Below are 26,406 nucleotides of genomic sequence, written 5' to 3' on the forward strand. Positions count from 1 at the left end.
TCAGGTTATGGGGATCCACATTTGCCATGCACAAATAACTTAAAGTCTCCCATGGGAGATATTTTACTACTGAGACTGATCAGGAGGGCTGTGCTAGGAACTGCTCAGTTTGCTGAACCAAGAGTCAGTTCCACACCTGACTCTCACAACTGCCTTCAGCATGACCTGCCCACTGAGGCTACTGCCCTCCCACCCCAAATCCAAGCTGTGCGTCCTCAGCAGGGCAGGAAGCCTCTCCTCCCTCAGAAACTCTCTGCTATATGAGGCTAATCCCATTAGCTCCCTGGGCCTACCCCACTGCAAGCTCCTTGGCCTCATTCCTGAACAGAAATGTTATCCATGGGTCAAGCCCATTCCTGGTGATCCGTCCTATAAGCAAAGACCACAGCCTGCAACCAAATAGTCACAAAAGCATATACAAGCAAGCACTTCTGCATGATTTCTACTGTTGTCTGTAACTGTTCATAGTTACAATCTAATGAATTTATTTTTTCTGCAAGCTTGACTCTGAATACAGTGAAGGGGAACAACAGTTTAAACAAATGAACTTAGTGTTTTCTCAGGATGGGAAAACAATCAAGGAAACCGCAAATTTTGAGTGGGCTGCAGATGAGAAAGGCGAATGCACTTTCCCTGTAAAAATAATCAGTTTCCATTTCTAAGAACAGCTGTAGCTGAAGCAAAAAAAGCAAGATATGTTTTTGGCAAAATGTAAAAACCACAAATGCTTGCCTAAATCTTTCTCCTGATTTCACAGAAAACTGAAGTCCCTGGCTATTTGATATCATAAATTATTCTGCCCCCTTTCCTGCAAGAATATGAGCGCTAGTTTACATATTCTAATTAATCCCAAAGGAAGATTTGGTATCTTCCATACACAGAAGTCTCTCTTTGTCCTGTTTTTTAAAGGTAAGTTTATTTTGCCTCTCAATCCTCATTTTTTGACCCCAGTTGGAAAGGGAGTAGAGCTTTATAACGTCCACCAGTTGCTACACTTAGTTACGTTAGAAGATTGAGTATCAGGAAGAAGTAAAAATATCTTCCTCACACATCCAACAGTGTCTGTCTTCTGGGATGGGGTGGATCAGCTGTTTAACAGCACACAGTAACACTATCCAAATATTTGGAGTAGGAAACAGTAGATACTGTAATATCAATTTAGCAAAATAAGAATAATAATGATACTATTACAATCTAGAATTTGTAAAGGTCCTCAGGGATATTAAAAGCTAAAAAGCATCACAGAAACATTAATAAAAGTAATTATAATATTTCCATAAAATTCCCAATATAGTTTACCTCTATAAAAAGATTCAGCATATTAAGAAGCTTTTTATTGATTTAAAATGATAGCTTCATTACTGCTGTTCTTTCCCATTCTTTTAAGCTAGCATGTGGAAAAAGTGCATGTTTTAACAGCCTCGCCAATGTCAGTACAGATGAGGAAACAGATGCTCACCTGTGCTAGAGCTCTCTTGATAACTTTGCCAATGTCTTGTCTCCATTCAGGGATGTCAGGGTTATGGTAGTCCAAGTTGGGAGAAAATGACAGGAGCTGAGATTGGAAATACTCTGGAATAGAAAACCAGTATTTATGAGAAGATTAAATGGGCAGTGTCAGGGTACAGCCGAGGGTGCAGAAGAAAACAGGAAGACCATAATTACATTATCTTAAAGCAAGGGAGAGAGGAAAGGCTGAAGGAAGAAAAAGGGCTGCCTAACACTAAGCAGGACAGAAAGCTTGCAAGGAAAGAATTCTTACAAAGGTTCTCATGAAGGACATTTTGCCCTAATGCCAACTTGTGGCTTTTCCCAGAAGAAATGGAAGCAAGAACGAGAGAGGTGCGAGGATGCCTCCCCTTCATGATGCCTCTGGGCTTTGTAATTTTGCCACTCAACCCCATCAGATTCTGCTTACAAGGAAGGTGACCAGTAAATAAGGTGGCATCTGGCTGCAATTTCGAAGGTCTGTGCAATTGCGTGCATTGTGCTCTGCAGAACAAACACTTACTGTAAGTAATGTTTTCAAAAGCAGGTATTATCTGTTTGCTCTCCTGGAGGGAAGCCATGAGTGGTTAATACCCCAACAAATCAGAACCCAGTGGTGCTAATGACTGGCTAATCAAGCAATGGCTATTCATGAAACACTTTGAAATTACTTCCTAATTGACTGATTGCAGGGAGGAAGAAAAACTTCCTAGACTTCAAATACAGAACAATTTAAATTTTTCTCCAGTTCCACCTCTCCCTTCTGGTGTCACCAGAGACCAAGCCTGGAATCCTTATGACAACTGCGCACAATGGATTTGGGCCAGTGGGAGGCACAGATCCAGGATGGGAATCAAACTCAGATATAAATTCTCAGGGTAGAAGATTCTCCTTTCTGGTTTTGGAGATGTGCTGTGACTCACCTTGAAGCACCTGATCTCCAGACACTTCAAATAAGTACCATTAATCATTTGTAAGAAGGTACCAGTTTTAGATCAAGATAAACCAGCAAGAGAATAAATGAGGAAATCCACAGAATAGCAGGGATGTGCCAGCACAGCATTTATGCTGCATCTTTTGCAAGATCTGTTTTTTCTTTTTAGATGGTGCAGTATATTTTTAAATAAAACGAGCATCAAAGCGAGCAGGGAAACTCTCTCAAGTTCTGAAGGCTTAACACAGACCCAGATATAGAAAGCCTTTGACTTTTGAACCCTCAACACCATGTCCAATTTATTTTTTTGAGTCAATTCTGGTCTGTTAATCACAATTTGAGAAAGCCCTGAGTAAATCTTCTCCACTGCTAACACCAGAAAGCCAAGCCTTCTTGCCTAGAGCCATAATAACTTAACACAGGACACAGATTAGGACACAAATTCAGCAGAGTGAGTGTTTACCAATGGTGTCACTCATTTATGTACTCAAACTTGAATGGATCACCTGATGGGGGATCTGGAAGGACTCCTTCCTTAGACCAGGTCAGTCTGCAGCATGGTCCTGCATAGGACTATTTGGACATTCCAACTGGATCAGTTTTTCTTTGTGATAAAGCCTAAACAAAGCTTTGGACCTTTTAAATAGAATGGCAAAAATTCTCACAAGGTGTTTAAAAACAGAGAGTGAGGAGCACTCTGTGAGACCTACCAGGACCAAAGATCGAGATCACCTGTGGGGACCCCTCTCAGATATGCTTGATTCAGGTTCATTCCAGAAACTAGTGAAAAGATGCAAGTTCCCAGAAGCAAAGACTGCATTTTGCAATCCTCAAAATGATCAAGTAGAGGGTTACTTACATTTGCTAATAGCAAGTTTGGGTATTACTAAATCACATTAACAAATTATTAAAACCCATTGCATTTCACAGCCAGGCAATCAATAAATATCTATTTAGCTGGTTGTTAAATCTGAGCATATGGCTTTCCAGTCACCAGCAGCACATTTATTTATATTTAATTACTGAAACAAGACACACATAGTTCAGCCACACAGTGCAACTGGAGTTATTTGAAGCCCACGTCTCTCAATAACACTTGCTATCCAAAGAAAAAGCTTGCCCTCAAATGCTGGATGCCAATAACTGGATAAGGAAAAAGAAGACTAGCCCAGGGTAGAAATTATTCTCTGGAGAAACCTCGAAGTCCTGGCCAAAACTGCTGCGAGAGCCCTTCCACTCAGCCTTTATCAAGCCCCAAACTGGGTAAGCTCTGTGGTCTGCCCAAGGGTGCTTTTTGGAACCCGTGACATGCAGATATGGCAAGAACATACCAAAAATTACCCCCAAGAACATACCAAATATTACCCACAGGGAAGTCCAGTGGACACACTCAGACGTCCAGCTATGGCATGGAAGATGAGACCAACAACAGAGTCATTTCTGCCCCCTGTTTTACAGACCCCTCCAGACCCCTGCCGTTTATACAGTCACTGTATAAAGAGAACCACCAGCTGTATTCAGGCCACCTTACTGATGCACTATGAGTACTTCTTTCCACGGCTAGGAAGCAGAGGGAAGGCAGTCTGGATACAGACTCTAAGTGGTTTTTATTTTGGAAGTTCCTAGTCAGGGTGTACAGACAGACTGATAGGAGACGCCAGCCACTTTACTACAGTGCTGAGCTTACAAATTTGGCTAGCTGCCCCATCCAATTCACTTCTGTATTTTGTGATCATGACCCATCTGAGCTACTTTGTTTGCAGTTTGTCTTCAAAGGTTCCTTCAGGCACTGGGGAGTTCAGAGAGTTCATTTTGGTTTAGCAGTGACTGTCTGCACTTCACCTCTATATACCCCGAGATCAGATGCAAAAGACTGAGGGTACCATGCACTGCGATCTCCTTGGAGTCTTGGATGAGGGTGTTGCCCGCAGAAACCTGCACGGTGACAGTGTTCATCCCCTCCGCAGTGAAGACATGTGAGATGCTGCTCTCCAAGGTGATGAGGGGCTGCAAGAGGTAAACACAGATGGCAATTTCAAAATCAGGATGAGATTAACTCAGGATCACAACACCCACCTGACTAATCCACCAGGCCACAATATCCTTCCTCCCTGATACAGGAGTGGTGCTCTGAGCATGCATGACCTGCTAAAGCCTAAATGTGGCCCAAACACCACCCAGGGAGAACTGACCCATTGGCAAAGGTTTTTCTCACTTCAGTAAATGCTTCCTGAAAATTCTTCCACTGAACTGCCACCCATTACGCTATGAATACCTCAGCAGAGCACAGTCAGCAATTGCAGAATTAGCACTGCAGAATGCAGCGTTGTTCACACACAGGCGTGCACACTCAGCACAGTTGCTGCATCAGCTGTGCAAAACACAGGATCCAGCTTAAAACAGCATTTGAATGTAAACCAAAGATGCAGGTGCTTCTTCGAACAATCCATAGTGTTCAGATTAAGGACCAGCCCTTGCTTGCATGAGCACAAATCCATCTATCTCAGAGCAACTCTGCTCAGGACAGAGCGAGGGCTTGTCCTGAATCTGTCCATGCTTTGAGCCTGTAAGCTCACTCCAACCGTAAGCTGGCAAACCATGCTATGAAGGCTGAAAGCACGGCATGATACCTGCCAACACTGCTGTCTGAATGCGGCTCAGTGGTTTTGGGAGTAAAGCTGACCTGCATTTAGCCAGCTCAGAGCCCTGGCAGAGAAGGTGGGCTTTATCTGCACCTTCTCAAACAAAAATGCCCTTGACAGCACCACAGCTCTCCTCTTTGCACAGGAAACTCTCACACTGATACACATCTAGATGAGAAAACTGCACTGTGTTTGGGAAAAGAGATTTGCATATTGAAAATCAAAGGTCTAGCCCTCACAGTGCCATTGATCTGACAGCTGGTCTATAGACAAATCTCTTGGTTTAGATTAAACCATTAAAATGGAAACAGTGATACTAGACTCCATTGCAAAATCACTTGGCGAGCACAGATAAAACCATTGTACCATTGCTATTGTCCCTTCACCACACTGCCTGTTTCCAAAGGAAAATCCCTAAACATTCACCTTCCAGCTCTCATGCTTCATCCCATCCCAATCTGCCTGCATTTCACAACAGTGGTCATATATGCCATTTTTATAGCCAAATCAAAATTACCACTGGCATACACCAGGCTGGGAAACACACTTCCCTCCCTGCAGAATGCCATGTTCTTTTTACCGCCTCAGCCATGAGCGGAAAAAGCAGCAGAGAAAAAAAAACCCAACTCTTTGATCACAGGAGACTCACAGACTAAGTCAGTATGGGTGCTGGCTTGTGCTAGCCCTGGAAGCCTAGCTAACATAGAGTTAGACATGCACACATCCTGGACAAGCAGAATGGGCCTCTATCAAACTGCATGATATTAGCAATCTTCCTGGAGGTTACAGGTTGTGGTTCTGTGCAAAGGCAGATAAGAGGAACCAATCTGGCCTTTAAAATTACAGTTTTTCCCTTTTGTATGTGTGTATGCTGGACATTCCATTATCATGGATGATTTCACCTCCATCATGGAGTTTCAACATTCAGCCAACTCTTTAATTTTAATTCAAGCACCAAGACCTGGAAACTAATTCTAAATTAAATCAAGCAGTTTAAGGTTCATTTGCTCAAACCTATTAGACAGCTGGACACATTTATTAAACTGGACCTGCGTTAATCCAAGCAAATTGACCTTTGGGTATACTGCAAAAATTAGCAAAGTAGAAATTTGGTAATATGGTTCCAGCAGGGTGGGGAGGGCAGCAGAAGAGCCTCAGCCAGGTCATTTGAATCTAAGACAACATTCGCCTGTGCAGCAGTGCAGAGAGTGCCTTAGCGGGACTGCACAGTGACACAAGACACAGCTGGTTCTGCCTGGGATGCCTACGGGTTGAACAGGAGAAGCTGCAATCCTTCAGCACGGAACCAGAATATGTCACCTAGCAATACCAGTCACCGTGCACAATATTACACACCTCACCCTGTAATTCACACGCAAATCAGTGTCCCCATCTTCCACCTGTACTAAGAGCACCACAGTTTGCCCACGAGTGGGCACAGAGAAGGATCTGACATGTACATTAAATATCCCAGAAGGAATTTTGATGTGATGCAGACTCTGTTGTCCTGAAAAAAAAGGTGGCTGCTGCTGTTACATCTATATTCTTTGCCATACTTCTGTCAGAGTTGAAGCTGAAGGACATTTCATGAGGTAACTGGAGATAATGCTTTGCAAAGGATGAAAGGTGCTCTGGGTCTTTGCTTTGGCCGCAGCTAAGTGGTACCATCTTTACTAACCCACATCTCAACATATTTCAGCAACATGTACAATCAATCCAAAGTATGATCAGGATCAGCTACTCCATGTACAGCTATGTCCAAAGCATCCACCCCAAACACATCCATATCTGCTCATACTCTCTCGCCTATGAGTCTGAAATTTAAGCTAGAAGATAAAACAGATAACATCATATTTACAACCCAGGCGCAAGCACCATGAGAGCTGCATGGAGACCTTCAGCGAACGCCACTGCTTTGCTCTAGAAAACTAGATTACATTATATTTAAAAAAAACACTTTTTAAGGCCCTATTCACAACCAACTTCTATATTAAGGACAAAAGCAATGGCAGGAAAACTCTGACACCTGGGTACGCTGGGGGGCTTAAGCAGATGATCAAGTTACCAGTACCTAAACTGTCTCAGATGTACTTTAGTGGCTGTCCATGTGTGAGCACTGAGCCAAAAATATCTGAACTGTAATGTGATTTTGCATCCTCCTCTTTCAGTGCAGTATAAACTATGTGGAATTACCTGGTACTTGTCACGGACTCAATGTGTGTATGTTGGTGGTTGCCACAGCTCAGTTAGGGCACAGCAACTTGCCAAGTTATAGTAAGTGGGTTTTGTTCCCGAGCTCCTCCGGTGCCTCAATTATGCTTCCACAAAACTAGGTGAGTTCTTACAGTAAGCTTCCTAACTTGATGTAAAATCCCAGTAGACACAGCATTTACTTTTTTTTTTGTCAGTAGCTGGGGTAAGAGGTTAAAACGCAAGCAGCTTTGTCAAAGAGAAAATAAGATACTTGTGTGCCTGCTACTTTTTATCTCAAGTTGGGTATTTCATGTAAAATCCATGTTTTTTTCTCTGTGATCTCACCTCAGTGCCCACTTCAGTTGCAACTCAATAATATACACAATGACGTTACTTAAACTGCTTCTGTAAATAACAGCGGATACCACATTGCAAAATTACCGGCTGTACTTTTCACAACTGTATTAGTGGAGGACAGTGCCTGAGTGTCAGCTGTCTCACTCCCAAAGCCTGCAATAAAAACTGTAGCTGATAAGCAATCCTGATCCCTCCATTTGAAAACATGAACGCAACTTGTAGTTTCACTTACTTCAATTATTGATTTAAAATATCTTTTTAACAAATTTTTGCCCATCATTTGAAAATTCACTACAAAGAAGTCTCACCTCTGTCTCTAATATACTCAAGACTGTGAACAACAGTCATGGATGGACACAAACAATCCATTGAGAGTCTAGCGTGAAATTCCAGATACAACTGGTTATTTGAACACCAACAGCTTTAAAGTATTGTGTTGGAATCCAGCATTATATACTGCATACTGGTACATAAAGGGAACCCCCATGGTTATTTGAACACCAGCAGTTTTTAAAACTGTGTTGAAAGCCAGTATTATCCCATATATAGTGGTATATAATTCAGTTAAGTTGCAAGTGAACACTGGTAATAGCAGTGGCCTTCAAAGCTCAGTAGGGCTGATAACAACCAGATGTAAAAAAGTAATGACTCCTAAAAACAACACGAGACAGGGGGAAATAAACTCACAAAGGCTGACGTTCAGATAATTACAACCCTTTTTAGATAAGGAAAAAACCTAAAACACCAAACAAGCAAAGGCAAGTGCTTTTATTTGGGCTGAGAGAGTTCCCTGTCTGGTGCAACAAGCTTAGCAAGTAAGAATGAACCAAAGGGTGGCTGTACCTTGGTGCTGTTACCAAACCACCAGAAGTAGGTGAGCGTGCCTGCCTGGCTGGGCCAAACCACTGCGCTGATGTTGACATCCTTATTTCTGATGGCGACGAAGGGGACACTCAGATGGACATGCTCCACTGGGCCTGTGGGAAGAGACGGTTCATTATTAGAGGCTTTGAGTTAAATCCTCCCTGCGCAGTTGTGAACAGCCAGGATCTTTCCTTTAAATAAATCAAATGTCTCATGTCAGCAGTGAGACTCTATGATAGCAACACAAGACAATTTCAGCAGCTCATAAGCAAAAGATGTAAGATTAACAAACATAAAATCACACATTTTTTTCTCACTCTTAATTCTAGGGGAGCCAGAAATGCACATTTTCCAAAGTGCTAATTTCAGACAGGTGCAGCACCGTGTTTAGAAGAATTTTTTAAACACAATTTGAGGGAGAACAATGAACTGGCTTGGCACTGGATAGGGCAAGCTGCTATTGGAAACTTGAGGGATAGGACACAAGAGAGAAAGAAGGCATTTGTGAGAAAATAATTTTAGACAAGATGATTTAAATATGATTATATATTAGTCATTTATGACTTGATTAAATACTCCTTGACAGTTCTTTAGAAGGTACCCAAAAGACAGATTCACGATTTTGGAAATACTTGGTATCTTTTTGACTTTAGCCTGACCTTGAGAAGTCCTTGGGGAGTAGGCTACCATGAGCAAAAAGGCAGGAACTACTTGAAAGATGCGTGCATTGGCATATCAAAGCATTTTAGCAGTCAGAAGAACTTGTTTCTGAAAGACTTAAAAACCAACAAAGTATCAATAGAAATTTGTGTCTAAAAAATGCAGATGTCCAGAATGAGTCCAGTGCATGAAGTTCAGAATTAAGAAGCCAGGTCCTCTCCAAAAAAAGCACGTGTAAAAAATACTGAGGTTTTGTTTGTTAGTTTGTTTAAAACTTCTACTATATCACCATTGTTTTTCTTCTTGTTTAATTTTTTTTTTTTTTTTACTGGTATTGAATTTCAGCTGGTAACTGCGGCATGTCAGCCAGTGTTACTGAGGCTTTCTGGATGGTACCTTTTAAAACACAGCAAACTGATAGACTATCACTGTGAGAAGGAAAGGATGAAATAAGAAAGAAGTGAGTTGGGGCTTTTTTTTGGGTAAGACATTCATTCTGGGAAGCAGAAAATTTGCTGATTTTAACTGAGACGATTTTCTTGGGTTACCTCTCAGCTCTTCAAGCATGAAATGGGGACATTAATCACTTCACCTACTTGGATTACAAGGATTTTGGAGAGCGAGACCTGTTCTTTTACCATCAGAACATACAGCTCCGAGCACAATAGGGCACTATTCTTGCTTCTGGCACCTAAGAACTTGTTCTTTTTTGTTTCCCCTTTTCCAAAGGCGTCTCTAACAGCAAGTCACTCCTGAAAATTGCCCATAGCAAGCACTCTGGGTTCCCAAGAATAGCAGGTTCCACCAAATATTTTGTGACAGTGCATGTAAGAGGAAAAATACTAATGTCTTCACTTCCTTTAAAATGAAGGGATGAGCAGCTTGACAGCAGATTCCAGAAAGCTGAAAAGTTGACTGACCACTGATAAAGCCGCAGGTAGAAAACTACTGTTCCTTGAGGCCAAGGTCCTTCTTTCTCCCTTTTTTCAGCACACGATTCCAGCACCAGACAGATGGAACAATAAGGGTGATTTATACAGCAGGCATTTTTGTCTGTACGTTTGCGCTTCAAGGTCAAACCTCCTATATTGACTAATACATTCAAATATATTAAGTCTAGTACTGAGGTATTATCTTATTTCAGCATTAGCATGAATGTAAATGCTTGCAAAATATCTCCCTAGAGATAATGATAAGAAGTTGGCCACCTAAGAACACTATAAAAGTCAAAGGAGAGATCTGAGAGGCCGAGGAAGAAGAGGGCAGAGTAGCAAAACCAGGCCAAGCAACTGCCCCTTGCTGCATTCTGCTCTAAAATCCTCACCTTGAAAAAGCAGTTCCTACGAGAAAAATCAGATAATCCATACAAAGCTGGTTGTTATTACCAGGTAACCATCACTTTTGTCAGCTAATGGTCCAAGGTGAAAGAAAAAACAGTTAATACTCTAATAACAGGTTGTTAAATGCAGCCATGATTGACTTTGAGGGAATTATGAGCATAATAAAAGCTTCAAGGAACATTTATTCCTTCACACAGGGAGCTTGAAATTAAAAAGAAGAAAAAAGTTCTTGAGTCTTGGAAATTTCTGACTTGCTTCCTTCCAGCAGAGAAGCTCAAGCAAAAGATAGACAGGCTAGAAGACATTCTAACAGGCTAAGGGGGACGACAGACATGGCTGTGAACACCTTTAGGGGCAAAACCGATGAGGTACATCTGAACACAGATGGAGCTCTCTGCCCAGGAGATGTAGCAGCCTGAGAGCAGGACAAAGAACTGGGATCCACCTGGTCTCATCCTGCGTTCCACACCCTCTGTTCTCGCCTGAGGCTTTGAGAAAGCCAGCTGGAGGCTCTATATTTGAGTCTGCTCATTCGGCAAGGGGTCTACCAAACAGGAGGGACGAGTCAGGGATGCATGTCAAACACATGAAACATCAAAAGCAGTACATTAGTCCTCAGTACATTCATATCCCAGGAAGTATGCTCATCATAATGTTTTTGGTTTATTTAATAAGCGCTGTAAACTCCCAAATCCTGAATAACAGACTCAAGATTTAGTAAACTAATCTAAACTTCTTGGATTTAGAAGTATATTGAAAACACACATTTAGACTTTATTTCATATTTTGTTTGGTCTCTGACCCTTTCAGAAAGCCCGAAAAATGTTTTCAAACTTTTCTCTGTACCTGTGAGGACTGTAAATATACTTGTTTTAAAAGAAGCCTCCTTCCCTCTTCATTCAATTAAGTTTACTTAAGACAGAAGAGAGTCTAAAACTCCAAGCCTTTGGAAGAGCATGAGCTGCATCTGCAGGCAGGATCGCACGTGTTCTTAGGCCCCACTGAAGTTGCAGGGGTTTTCAGTGAGGTTAGGTTTTTCGCTGAAGGAATCCAGCAGCTTGAAGTACTTACAGACCACGTGCAGGAAGAGGACAGCAGTGTCAGAGCCCAGGTTGTTCTCTGCGTATGCCGTCACCTGAAAGATTCCAGCACTCTTATACACGTGCCGGACGCCATCCTCAACAGGACTGAAATTAGCATAGGATACTGCAATGCCGTCTCCAAAATCAAGCTGAATGTTTGTCCTCTGGAGATCTCCCTGCAACAGAGAAGGTTGGATTAGGAAACTGGGCTGAGAAGAGTGATTTATATTACCCTCCACCCCACTTCTCAGTTCCATTTCATAAGCATGGACACAAACTCATAATTTTACCAAAAAAAGCCCAGCTTTGTTCTGTCAGTCCCCAAAAGGGCCAGACTCAAATCGGCACCAGGTAATTATATACAAGCAATGCTTAGAAAAGCTGAAAATGTATACCCATAAAGAGATGTCATTCCCTCATCTTGGGTTTAGCGATTTTGAGAGGGCAGACTTCTAAATGTGCATGTATCAAAGGGACCAAATTTGAATCATCTAATGCAACGTGTGGTTGGGGATTATCTGTCACTAAGTGGCCAGGGCTTTGCACAGCCTTTCACTGAACGGGTGGTGTCCAACAAGTACCTCCATCAGAGGCAGTGAGATGGGTGGCACTGCATTGATGTAGGCTAGGTGCTAACTGGAGGGCAATTCCCACGTGCACATTGGGGACATTCTGGAGACAGGACAATGGTTGAAGTGGCTCTCCAATACATTCCAAAGAAACAGAACCTAGCCACTGAGATGTTGTAAGTGTCATCTAAGCTAGTTTTCCAGGCTTCCTGTATAGTCAGTGTAAGAGAGAGAAAGACAGACAGCAAGAGACCAACACGTCCTATCTGATAACTGAGACAGGTGGCATGAATCATATGCTGCATCTATCCTTGTACCATGATGATAGAATCATAGAATCATAGAATACCAGATTGGAAGGAACCTCGAGGATCATGTGGTCCAACCTTTCCAGGCAAGAGCACAGTCTAAACATGAGGGGCCCAGCACCCTGTCCAGCTGCATCTTGAAAGTGTCCAGTGTAGCAGAGTCAACCACATCCCTAGGGACATTATTCCAACGGTTGACTGTTCTCATTGTGAAAAATTTTCCTTTCATGTCCAACTGGAATCTTCTCAGGATTAACTTGTACCCATTACCCCTCATCTTTTCCATATGACTCCTTGTGAAAAGGGAGTCTCCATCTTTGTAGGCACCCTTTAAATACTGGTACACAATGATGAGATACCTCTGAGCCTCCTTTTCTCAAGGTTGGACAAACCCAGTTCTCTCAGCCTATCCTCACATGGCAGGCTTTGATCCCGGTCCTTTGATCATCTTGGTAGCCCTTCTCTGGACCCCCTCCAGCCTGTCCACATCATGAGTCTAGATGACTAGTTTCAGTTACGCATGTAACTTCAGGATGGCTGAATTTATACAGGTGGAGTCCCACACTGACGACTGTCAGCTTTTGCCTAATGCCAGTCAACACAGAGATAGGGCCTGGATACACAGGAGAACGAGGTAGATGACAAGAAAATCCCTTCTAGGATTACTGTCAATGACAGTTATTAAACGATGCAGGGAACAACAGACAAGAGATTCCAGCATTGCAGGTATTGTCTGGAGGCAGCAGCTGCACTGTTTTAATTTAAATTATGCTTTAAACCACTGTAGTTGAACTGTAGAAGTGTCTGTTATTTCAGTTTCTTGGAGCCTTTCTTTATACTTGTCCCCAGCTGACTAAAAGTAACGCAAAACAAGGCTAATTTAAACAGAGCTAAAGCCCACTGCAGTGATTTCACTAAACTGAAATAAAACTAGACTTCAGATTAAATCTCTGTAGGTTTCTGCATAGATATAAGATGTATCAGCCCAAGTAATTTCCCTTCATGAAAGGTCTCCACTGTATTCACTATGGATGAGGAAGATACCACTACCTTGTGGAGACGCTCCTAGCCCAAAACTGAAACCAATCCCCAGATATATTGAGGATAAGAGTGAGATTCCAAGTTAAAAAAATAAAAAAAATCCCTGCTCCTAAATTTAACTTTTTTTTGTTTAAATAGGAAATTCAGAAATATTTCATGGCCATCTCATAAACCTCCCATTATAGCTGTAAGTGCACAGGGTCAGGTTCAAAGCTAATGCGCAGTTCCAGGACATACTGATCTAAGGGAGGGAAGTAACCATGTAACTCGCAGCCAGTTCTGATGTACTTCCAATCCCTTCACAGCCAGCTCAAATCCTGCAGGGTCCTGCATCAGCTGGGCTCACTGGAAAAGACCACTGAACTCACGGATTTCGCTAAAGCCTCCGGGCCAGGTGTTGCATAAAACAAACCATGACTTCCTAGAAAAACTGTGCAGATCAGACAAAGGGAAAAGATTGCTTGGGACAACCACACGTGTGATAGTCCCTAAGTTTTAGAGCTGACAGTGCCAGCTTTCCTCTGAGTAGTATTTTTCAAGTTTACCTGTGTGCAGCAAAACACATGGCTTACAGCCTGAATTCTGACTATGAACCTCGTATCTGTAAGCAATTTTTCATATGGTCCGAACATGCTCATATGTAGCACATATGCATTTAGGATCATGACTTCTCATCATCCCAGGACAGTCAGGATAAAGGCAAAATATTGGCTGGATCATGAAAAAGAGGTCCTTAAATCAGGATTAAACAGCTCGTGGGCTGTTCTAAGCCAAATGATCAGCAACAGAGACCAAAGGTGCACAACAAAGGCTCCTGCAGAGATAGAAACATCCATGAAAGGCAAGAGGTCCCGGTTATTGCCTCCCACTGACTCCAAACACACAGGAGCTGCTGCCTTACTGGCAGTTGCCATCAGCCTGTGTAAGTGGCGATGGTGGTACCGACACAGGCAGGATGCCGTGTTCTGCTACTGGTCCCAGCCCTGAAAGCGCATCTGATCTTGTCCTTTGGATGGAACCCTGGGAGCATAGACAAGAAGCCAGACCACACTGAAGCAGGTCGCCTGTGTAGATAACGAGGACCGCAGCATGCCCCGCAGACTCCATCCTCCTCACAGGCTATGCCTGCATTAACAAATCAGTGTGTAGGAAGGGTATTTTTCAGGTGTGAATTTGCCTTGAGTGTATACTTGGGAGTCTTCAGGTAGACACCCTTATAATCAGGGTTATTACATGTAGTTTTTGAAATATGGATATTTGCTTATATAGGTTAGATCTCTCTCCTTTCTTGCTCCATCATACCCATTCCGAGGGAGCCAAGGGAATTGTGTCTATTGACTTCATCTGGGCACCATTTTCACCTCTGTCCTGCTAGGACATTAAAAATACAGTATAAACAAAAAAGAAAACATAGAGGACCAGAGTGGTAGTGACACTAAAACCTATCTATAATATTGAGTAGCCAATAACATCCTTTTGACAGAGAGTTTTTTAAGTCACTCTAAAAAATTCTCTAGCAGGGGCAAAATTACACTCTTGGGATACTCAGTTATTTGATAGAAAAGCTCCCACAGCTTGTTAAACCTTTCAAAACCACTTCTCAAGGGAATGTACTAAGACCACAAGTTCATCTCATATGGAAGACACTGAACAGAAGATAAAAATTTGATCTGGGCTGGATTCATCACTGGTGACCTCAGGCTGAAATCTCTTGCATCCATCACGGCAGCTCCTCTCTCATGCCTTAAAATTCTCTTTTCTATTTCCTCCTTGCTTCTCCAATATAATTCTATCTGAAATGAGAAAGTTTGAAGTAGAGAAGCAGGAACAGGTTTTTTTGTGACTAAACAGTAGCAGATGATCTTTCCACCCAATTATGAGAGTTGGGTCTTCAGTGCAAAGCCTGGCCATTACACTAATCATGTTTTCTTTCTCCTTTCCATACCTCTGTATCCAGTATATAAAATACTAAAACAGTGTGCTAGCCCCACACATGATGTCAGATATTCTGGAATTTATGAATATAAATTAAAATAGAAATGAAGTGGAGGCATTTCAAATGGAAAAAAAAATCATTGCTCTCTCTATATATATTCAAAAGGCACATTTTATTGCTTTAAGCCTGTAAACTACCAAAAGGGAATGAGCTAAGGGCTGTCACAAAGATTGAAGTTCTGCGTACTGAAATCAGTGAGCAGGCAAAGGGTAGTGGAACGGGTGGAGAGGACTATTGCCAGGGAACAGCCCTTCAAAGTCATCTCCCCATCAAGACTAGCCTGGGAAAGTTTTCCTGCCTGGAAGCCGCACTTAGCAAAGTGGCAAAAACCACAGAGAGAAAAGGGGTTGAAATTTTGGCCTTCTGAAGTTAAGACCCAAACTCCCACTGATTTCAGGAGGGCTATATTTCATCCAACATATGTTTGGGGCTGGGGGGAGTGCAGTGTATGTACATGATGTATTTTGGTTCTTCTAATGAAGCTCTCAAATTGTTTGTATAAAAATGTGACGTGGACATGGCTCTTTCTATAAACACAGTTTAGCACTCTTCTAACAGAGCTCCAATACCGGCTGGGGCTTGTTCTTTGAACAGTCACTGCTTGCCTTCTCACCTCGCTTGCAGTTACAACCCTGTTACAAAGCCTTGCTGTCACCCTGTAATGACTGAAAGAGGGAAGCTGTGAGATGGCATGAACAGAAGATGAGGGAATAGAACAGTTCAGTAACTGGAGCTGCCACAATAAACAACCATTTAGGCCCGAGGGGAGTTTATGCACCCTTCAGAGGGGAGCTGGGGATGCACAGAAAAGATCAGGTGCAAAACCAGATTCAGAGATCTGGTCAAGAACACAACTCCATACAACAGCAATTTGGCAGTCTATTATTTCTTTGTGCTCAAACTTGGCTTAAAAAAAAGGTAAAAAAAGGTTCTTATCTCCTCGCATTCCCTTGCATGTTTACACAGTCCAAAACACAGTTCAGTCCCTTATTTCTAAAAACACAGCAAAATCATCATTCTGCATTTCTTTGTGTGTTGTCATTGCCACGCACGTATTCTGAATTACTTCTGTGAACAATACTACTAAAGCTAAATCTATACATTCTGAGAAATGTAGTTTTCAATTAACTATGATAGAGCCTTCATTTACCATTGCAGAGCATAAAGATCAGTCACATCAATATATTGAGGGTGTGTACTGGAAGGTAGAAAGGAACTGATGGCTAATCATGAAGCTGCTGATCAGGGTTAGTCTGAAACAGTAGGAAGGCTGAATGGAGACCACAGAGGTGCATCCACAGGAGGGTTTGCCAGACTGCTGTTGGGCTCAGAAAGTGAGTGTAGGCTTAGGTGTAAAACAACCCACCAGGAAACAGACTGACCAGAGAAGGTGGAGGGAGGCAGGAATGATTCTGCATGACAGCAAGGTATGCAATAATTAAGACTTCCACAGAAATTATTTCTTCCAACTTACAAAGAATACATTGATGACAATTCATTCGTCACAGGTTCACATTGAAAGACTGGAATACTTTCACCCAAAATCTCAGTGTCTTTTTTTTTTTCCTCTTAAAACATCTATTCTTTTAAGAAACAAACTCAACACACACTCTGTGGAATAGGCTGTTCACCCACAAAGTCATGTTCTCGAAAATCTTCTTCCCTTAGAAAAAAATTGTTTCAATGAAATGTTTTTCTAACTATCCTTATTTTTCAACAAAGGACATAGAGTGAACGCCCTCACATATTTATTCAGCTGCCTCTTCAATCTCCAAAGCCTTGTAAAGACTCCGCTCTTCAGCTACCTTGACTGCTGCCTTATTCCCCATCTGTTTATCATTCTTTGTATGCAGCAGTTCCGCTTGAGTTCCTTAATAAATTACTACTAGATTCCTAATTTTTAGATTATGTCTGTTCTTTTCTGAACTCCCACTCACAGTGTCTATACAAATCGTCTTACCATGTCAAGTCTGCAGAATATAAAAGAATCAGCCAGGTAGACAAGAAATCCCCTTTGTACAAAAGCAGAGCATGCATGAACCTCTGAGGAAGTATGTAAAAAGGCCCTGTCAGATTAGTGTGGTCCCAATGAAACATTTAGTTACTGTGTAAGAATTTAAAGTAACAGAAGTGTGTATGTTTAAAAAAACCCCAACTAATAAGGTATCATGAGAAAAAACTTCTCCATGGCAGTATGCTCAGACTTGCAACAGCTTCTTGTGTTCTTGACGGTCTTAGGTCAAGAACAACCCCCCTGCCAAGGGAGGTTACCCCACAGGGACTGGGAAGGGACACTGGGCTTGCAGTGTTTCTAATATGATTTCCCTAGAGATCTACTGTTGCTTTTTGTCAGAGGCAGGATACTTAGGAGAGAGGTCTCTAGTCTGTCCTGGTGTCATTACTCTTATGTTTGTGACCATGACAAGTCTGGCTCCCAGCTGGCTCCAGTTTCAGTCCCAAAATGAAGTACACAGGACAGAGTATATGACAAAATGCACTTGTGGTTCTCCAACACCACCTCACTCCCTGGATGCCCTTCCTGAGACACCCAAAGATGTTAGAAGTGAGGTTATGAGCTGACCCTTCTGTTTAACCAGAAAGCAGATGTAACACAAGCCAATGTGGGAAAATCACTGTTGGACCTCCAGTGACACCTTCCATGGGCAGTCAAAAGCCAGCACAGCAGGGGAATGCCACAGTGGCAAACACAGCAGGGCTTTTTGTGGCGCAGTCACATATATCCCTAAACACCAAATCAAATCACAGACCAGAAGAAGCATAAGATCATTTGAAAAACCCTGCTGTCAGCCTGAATACGTATCAGGTGCCTTCCTTAGCTATCCAACCCTCCACTGAGCCACAAGCTTTGGCGACGCAGGCTGCACCATACATGTTTGCCAAACAGAGGGTACCTGACTCAGAGAGATCACCACAAGTGCCTCAATATTTTAATGCCTCAGGCATCACCATGGCCTGGTATCACTTACGCTACTGTTGGCTACAAAGGGAATTGTACCACATTACAAATAAAACAGATACGGGCTGAGGAGCTCAGAGGTGGTTTGAGAAGGCTCAGTTCCTACTGCAAAACAATAATGTCCCTCACTGCTCTCCATGAGTCTGAAAATGTGCCCCACTGTTCTTAACCTTTCCCAGCAAAGCTTCAGCTAAAGCTTTTCATCCCAGAAACAGCATTATTAAGCACAGAGACACCATTTCTGCTTCACAAACTCCATAAACTGCAGTTCACTGGAGCCAGCAAGAAGCTAGTGAGGAAATACATTTTTGATCAGATCAATCTTTCTTCAGCATCAGCTTCATCATCACTGGTAGACAAGATAACCAGCCACATACTCCTTTGGCTTGACCCAATGCGATCAGTTTGGATGTTTCATGTTTAGCCCTCTTCCATGGATTCTCCTAAATCTCAGGAGTGTTCGTCATTTCATGACCCCACCTGATCGCTATTGCCCTCTCAGCTGCCTGACAGATGAAGGAAAAGGGAGCTGGTCCTGCCAGACAGTGAAAGTTTTGCTGAGCCCACTAACAAACCTCTTCCATAAGGATGATGAAGGTGGCATTGTGTCCCTGCTCCGTGACCAACTTTCCATCAGTAGTGAGGATGTGCAGTCCCCGAGGTGCTTTTCCAGGGCATTTCTCCATCTTGGCCATGTACTTCTCTCGCAGGCCATCTGTGCAGTTGTTAGATACAATCTTTCGGTACCTGGGAACAGTAACAAAAGGAGGTTGGGCTCAGGCAGTGGGCGGAAAAGTTCCTTTGCTTTGTTTTTGGTTTTTTTCCTCCACATTAATGCATGTGTTTTTTTCAAAGGCTAACTGCCTGCATGATTCCCTCACTGAAAGGAAGACTCAAAGAAATCTAAAGCTTTATTAAATTGGAGAAAGCCAAACAAATCACAGTCCAACCTTTTCCAGAGATTCTCAGCAGCAACACCGAGAACAGACACACACTGTGGAGGTGAATTATTCTGTACTGCTAAAAGGCAGAGAATTCCCCCAACTCCTCATGCCCGCAGGACTGCACCCTGCATCCCAGCTTTTTAATTATGCTTTTTATTACATTTTGTCTGCCTCTACACTGCTAGAAGGCACTTGGAATGATCTGACAAGAGCTTTGTCCAGTCCAATTTTAAAATGATTCAAGGAATGAGTTTTTCTCTTGGCTCTCCTAGGAAGAGGTTAGCCAACTGGCAAGACACTTGGCTATTCCTGGTGTTGTTGAGGGGGATTAACCCTTTCTAGTAATTTCACAGTAAAAATACAGGATTGGTTGAGAAGACACAGACCCCAACTATTTTTGCATTGCTCTCTGTCAAGAGGGCTACAAGCAGTCGTACTGGCCAGGGCTCCTATAATTACATCCCGTATTTATAGCAACCTTTCAGCTGAAAGGGGGTCTCTGAAGTTAAGTAACTCCAGGCTCCCAGCAGCCACACTTTGTTCAGCCACTAGCATCAACCAGCCACGAACAACCCTGTCAAGAACCAAGTGTGCAGGACCCGTGTCTCAGAAGCAGCCCCACAAAGTCTTCAGGCCCTGCACTGCCTGAGAAGCAACATCACAATTTTGCACCAGCCAGTGCAACCAGAGTTCCAGAGTATCCCCTGCATGACAGATAGACGTTTGCAAAGAGATATGACCATAATAAACCAACACTTGCCATCTGTTTGGGGTAAAACCGAAAGAAACCAGCATGTGTAGCATGTCTGAAATCTCAAGGCATTGGATATACAAAGTGAAAATGGCAGAGGAAAAAAAAAAAGAGGCTAAAAATTGCTCATTTGAGCCTCCCCAGAAGCTGTTATAAATAGGAGCTGTAAGATAGGAAGAGGTTCAATGAAAAACGATGTGAAATACCTTGAACCTGTCCTTTTAAATGTTCAGCTGTCTCTCCGATAGACCTTCTTGATTCGCGTTTTAATTTTGCAGCAAAGGGGAGCTCCAAGTCTAGGCTCCAGGGATCGTACATCACTTGACAGCAATACAATATCTACATGTCACTTATGTTAATGTGCTTCTCCCTGCCTCTGAGGAATGAGGCAATGTTCCATACAGATGCTGCTGCAAACATTACCTCACGAATAAGACTGGAAAAGAGCCAGGCGGGATGCAGAGAAAAAAGAACCATCCAGGTTCTCTTGTCTACTGCAAGGTCACCAAAACCAGAGAGACTGCGAGTTTTACTTACCCAGTGCTGTTCAAGTAGCTCTGACCAATGCTGCAATCCTTGGACAGGGAGGATGGGCTGAACCAGAAGGCTGGGACACACTGGTTGTTGCTGTGCCTCTCATACCCATAGTCACTACGGAGACAAGTCATGAGCGCATCACTGTACCCATTCGCCAGATTTAGCGCAGAGTTTTAGGTGACTTTTTTGTTCCCCAAAGCATGTGTGTGTTGGTGGCTCTCTGCTGGATGGCAGGACATCATGGACGGGCTCATCCAGAGACAAAGTGCTTGATTAGTTTGAGAGGCAGGAACACAGCTCACAGAAGGGTTGTGATACCTGACCACACCAGAACTACCAACCCTGCAGAACACTGGAGGACTTGTGTTTCATTTGGTAACAAAACATGGGTGGAGATTCAGACAGAAAATTGTATTGTTAATTGCTTTTCCCATAAATCTCTCATAATTTCACTTGGGTTCTTTTGGTTTGCTTGGGTTTTGCAGTCTTTTCTTTCAGAACAAACCAAACTAATTCCAAGATCTAATGCCACTTTTTCCCAACGAAGCAGTTAAGAATATAAAACACTAGGAGCATTTCCCAAAAAACTAGCCAGGTTATGTATATTTATGTATGTTAACAGCCTCCCTGTTCTTTGACTGAGCTATGGCTGGCCTGAAAGAAAACCAAAACTGATGTTTTTCCAACAGTAAACTAAAACACAGCCAATTTAGTAGTCTAAGGATTACATGATACTGTGTCACATGGGGAAGGTAATCCAGGGTATCGATGCTTCCTTGGGCCACCAAAGAGTGGAAGCGCACACAACCACATCCAAGACTTCTTTTTACACCTGCCTTTGCATGCCAATACAATGATGAAGCAATAGCATGAATCCAAAGCTTTTCATAAGTTTTAATAGGCTCTGGACCAGGTTTCTATGCATAGCCTTTATTGGCAGACTGGATTCAAGGGGCAAATAAAAAGAGATTCTGGATTTTTGCCTGAAGCCGGTTAACAAAGCCAACAAACTAAGCCTCTGTGGAAACACAGACACTACAGAAGCCACTGCCTTGAAAGCTCTCTGTGCCCTTTAGGACACTCTTGAGTTTTATCCTTCCCCTATTCAGAGTCTGAATTGCCAACAGAAAGTCTCTAGGAAGAGCTTTGGTGAGACAAAACTGTGCTATGTCCCCAGTGACCTAGGCTGCTACTGTTTCTTTTTCGGAGGGCAAAAATTCTGCAAGCTACTTTAAAAGGTTCAGAGATTCCCTAATGCTCTTTCTCTCAATATTCAATTTAATCATTCTCAGTGGGTCCGACCTGCACAGTCAAAAATGCCTGGCAGTGACTTGGTAATTAAAAATATTCAGGAGGAGCTGTACTTTGCCCCAAAGAAGAAAAGAGCTGCATAAATATTTAACAAAATTAAAGACAACATTGCTGTATGCCCTCAAGGTTCTGTGCTTGTTCATTAACTTCTGGTAAATGTATATTAAAACCTTGCATGCTGCCCACCTTCCCTCTCATAAGCCCCAGGGTTTGCATAAGTTAAGGAAATAATCAAGTCCAGCTGCTGCGCTGTCTTTCTCAGGAAAGCTATCTTGACAGAGTAAATAAAGAAGCAGAAGGAGGGAAACGAAAGATCAGCGAGCATTTTAATAACACTTCTGAGTTCCTTCTGCCATTCTCTCTGACAGAAAAAGGCCAGTGTTTGCTTTTGGAAATGACCGCGAGGTTTGGCAGGAGTCACCCCTGATCTTGGCTCATGAGGATTTGTTGAACTGGGGCCCTGGATCATGGTTTATGCCCCTGAAATTCACATCAGCCCTTTATCTAACAGCAGGAAACACATAGCCCTGCAACATGAGGCAGGCAGGGGCAAGGGTGCTGTGACCAAATGAGGGGGAGCACAGCTCTCACAGGTTGTGCCGTAGGGCTCTTACAGTCATTTGTCCTGTCCGCACAGCTCTCGACGGTGGGCGTCATCGCACCTAGTAGCATGGGATGCTCTGTGAACAGAACCAGCCTCCCAACCTACTTACTGGGGAAGCAGTCTCTCGGGTCCTTCTGGTCAGTGTATTCACACAACCCCAGCTGCTTGACCCTCCTGCTTTCCCTGACCCTCCGCAGGACCTGCTCAGTTCACACACAAGAGACAGGCCAGTCAGTGCTCCCAAGAACAAACTAGCAGTTGCAAACCCAGCCAGAAAAGGCTGAGCAGACACCTTTCCTTTTCAAAAGCACCAAGTGAAAGAGTAGGAGCTGTCCTTCCAATTGTAGATACCTACGGTGGGGACGCATCTCCATAAGCTCTCTGCCTAGAGCCTTCTTCCAGTCAGTGGCAAGAAAAGGCACTTCTCAACACTTCCCTTTCTCATACTGACATCCAAAAGAAGGCAGATGAATTATATTCTAGAATAACCTGTATCTTGCCACTGACTAAATAACTGTCTCATCCTTTAGAAGTCACAAGTCAGAGATCATGAGCCCACCCTTCGCCTTTGAAAATCACTTTTAAGATAAACAAGCTTGGCATGCCATTTCCAGCACTGCTAGTGTTTTCTTCAAACTGATTGCCCCATACCTTCTTCCAGTCAGCCCTGCAGACTAGCATCAAAACTCACCCTTAAACTGAAGCTGGTTCTTCTGATTCTCCATCACCAGCTATAATAATTTTGCAACTGGAAGCCAGTTAACAATTCTGTTGGCAGCGCAGAGTCTGAAACAAAAGCCAGCTTGCTGTCCTTTAACTAATTTTCCTCTGCAGGACTGACAAGGTTAACAGCAATATTCTCTCATGTTAGTGGGAAAGTTAAGCAAAACCGATATGGAACACATTCAAGGAACATGTCAATTGACTGAAAAGGTGCATTCTGATGCAGACGCTTTTCAAGGCAGAACAGCACTTAAGGCCAATTTAGCTACCACAGTTTTCCACTTACAGCTTAGAAAAGACAAGCTTCACTGTGAAAATAGAAAGCTGATGAGGCACAAAGCTGAAAAAAAAGGCAAAAAGAGCAAATTCATAAGCATCTCTGGAGATTAGTGCTTGGTTCAGCTTAGAGGCATATGCCAATGCTAAGCATATGCAGGGCAAGACAGTTTGTTCATCCTGCAAGTTCCCATGACGAGAACAAAGGGGAAAGATCTCCTGAGTCAAGCTAAGGAGTCTCAGATGCAATTTTGGCATTAGGAGCAAACTGAACATCCATTCAGATAAGACGACAATCTCTGCTCCATATCCCTGAACCTCTCTTAGAGCCAAATCACTCCAATATTCAAGAAAACACTTTGGTCTATATTTTTCATTCATTTTTGCAGCATTTCAGTGTGCCCATGTTCTAAAAAGAACTGAGTCTCAGCTGGACTAAATCTCAATAAGTGTGCAGATCTAATGCCTCACACCTTCGAAGGTAAGTGAAGTTTTCAGGGATCACACCAATACCGAATCAGACACTGATCCTGATAACCTACTATAAAAATGAAAATGTTTCCTCAGCTGATCTGCTTTCAGGGTATTTTGAACTCCATTTAAATGACATTCTGATCATTTAAGCTCAACCATCACAGCTATTGACAGTCTTAAATCTTTGAAATACTGCCTATCACAGGTTCCCCATAGGAACTCCTTGTGCAGAGATCCTGACTGTTATGCGTTCTCCCATCTCCTATCCCTGATTGTCAAGCAATATCAAACAGTGGTTCATTTTTTTTTCTGTTTTATTTTTAAGCTGCTTTCAAAGTGACCTTAAAGCAGTTTGGAAATTATGGCCCCATTAAGTTAGAAACACCAATATTTATGCAAAACAAGTAGCTACATCTGACAAGGGTGGGCTGTACAGTCATGTCACAGAAGCCCTTTCAGAAATTTCTCAATAAAACATCGCTAAAAAGCAACAAATAGTTCCCAGAAATTCAAAGGAATAATGATAAAATGTGCATGTTTTGCTAGCTTGCTCCCTAGGTATTCAACAACCTTGGAAGCGAGGACAGAGAAATTCCTTCTTTCTCCTGTAAGGGACATGCTTTGGACCAGAAGAGTCCTGGCTGTCACTCTTCTAGAATGATGGACAAAAAAATGCCAATCAGTACTTGCAATTTTCTTCTTTTGAATTCCAGGCTTGGATTTTTCATGGAGATTAACAAATCTCTCCCGCAGATGAAGGGGACACCTCCCTCACACAACAGGTATGGGGACCACATCTACGCTATATGCTATAATCACAGCCACGAAACTGGACGAGAACTAGTTACTCTGCAAGGTTTTCTGTCTGGGCAGTAGCTCGGCCACTGCCAATGCTACAAGAACAGCTAAAAGTCCCCAGAGTCACATACTCACCACTCAAAGTCCCCTTGACCGCAGACACATGGTTCAGACACCACAGTTTGGGAATAGTCCCGACCTAGTGAACACTGCGCTCCAGGCTTGCGTTTTTTATAGATCTTTCTCTCTCCCATGACACAAGGCTCCCCCTTCAGCAGCCAAGGAACAAGAGGAGAAAGAAAAACAGAGAGCTGTAGTGGCAGCTGAGCCCTAAATGGAGCATTTTGTCAAAAGACATGAAAGGTAATGAAAGCATGCAATTACCACTGGGAGAGCTGGGAGCTAAGAGTCTAGCTCCCTTTTGTGGCTTTGCAAAATCAAAAGCCACCTTGGGAGGACCCATGACTGCAGTGAGTTCAGCATTGAGTTGGGATGCTAATGACAATGTGCCCAAAATGCCCCAAATGTGCCAAAATGCAGGGGCAAAATCTAGGTGTGGAACCCAGGAGTCCTGGCTTCCCTCCTCTTTCCTTGATAGACCTGGCTTTGTTATAGACCTCAAATAATTTTGATGGTGCGTTATACTGGGCTTTTTGAACACAAAGGTTTCCAAGAGCACTACTGGGAGTAGCTAATCTAAAATAAACATTTGACATTTAGGTGAGTTGCTATAAATAGAACTTTCTCTGATGCAGAAATAATTTGTCTGAATAGAAGTAAGAAAAAAAGACAACACCTAATTGAAACACTTTTCGATTAACAGTGATTCCCAAGATGGCTGCCGGGTTACACACGTCTTCCCTTTTTGTTCACTTAAATTATTTTCATTTATCCAGTTCTATGACTTCAGTTATCTGATACATCCTTGACAAATTAATGCTCATTTCTAATTCATGGATTTCATTCAGACATCATCATTTGGACTTGATGATCTTAGAGGTCTTTTCCAACCCTAATGATTCTATTCAGGAATATCACAGTGCCAATAGTTCTGGCTCTAGTTATGTTGCCCTGCAGGGAGTGGGACACCATACTGGCAGCCAGTAACCCATAAGTAATCTTCAGAGGGTATTGAGCTCTCTCAGTTATAGTGGCTTCAGGACCTAAATATATCCAGCATGAAAATAAGCCAGAGTGAATGAAAAGCAAAGCATGTATCTTTGAATAAAATGAAATAATTTGGTCTTCTCTCAAGTCTTTTATTCAAGGGCTCCCCAGAGTTTTACAGACACCTGCAGGACCTGCAGGATGAATAAATGTTTTTATTTTCATTTTTGAGTAGGGAAAATAGAGGCAAAGTGAAAGAAAATTATTTTCATGAATCACTGACAGAGCTACAGAGAGTTCAATGTCTCCTACAATTCAATCACAAGGTGAGGTTTTACCTTGCCCTGAGCACTGAGGGCAAGAAGATCCAGCTGGTGCAATGGAATATTTTCATACAAAGAGAAGTTAACAATCTCCCTAACTTGCCTGG

At 42.7% G+C, this 26,406-nt stretch overlaps 1 protein-coding gene across 1 annotated transcript in view; it reads right to left on the reverse strand.

Moving 5' to 3' along the window:
* The window catches only part of SORCS3 (sortilin related VPS10 domain containing receptor 3), a 210,652-nt gene that overhangs the window by 9,803 nt on the left and 174,443 nt on the right, over nt 1–26,406 (reverse strand). Inside the window, exons 16-22 of the mRNA XM_009643479.1 lie at nt 25,005–25,138; nt 20,684–20,797; nt 19,027–19,198; nt 11,550–11,736; nt 8,458–8,591; nt 4,306–4,429; nt 1,460–1,572 (exon numbers count right to left, since the gene is read on the reverse strand). Coding sequence (XP_009641774.1) covers nt 1,460–1,572; nt 4,306–4,429; nt 8,458–8,591; nt 11,550–11,736; nt 19,027–19,198; nt 20,684–20,797; nt 25,005–25,138 — 978 coding nt within the window. The remainder of the gene's footprint in view (nt 1–1,459; nt 1,573–4,305; nt 4,430–8,457; nt 8,592–11,549; nt 11,737–19,026; nt 19,199–20,683; nt 20,798–25,004; nt 25,139–26,406) is intronic.

The sequence above is a fragment of the Egretta garzetta genome, unplaced genomic scaffold, assembly GCF_000687185.1.
Source record: "Egretta garzetta isolate BGI_Z169 unplaced genomic scaffold, ASM68718v1 scaffold8, whole genome shotgun sequence".
Lineage (NCBI taxonomy): Eukaryota > Metazoa > Chordata > Aves > Pelecaniformes > Ardeidae > Egretta > Egretta garzetta.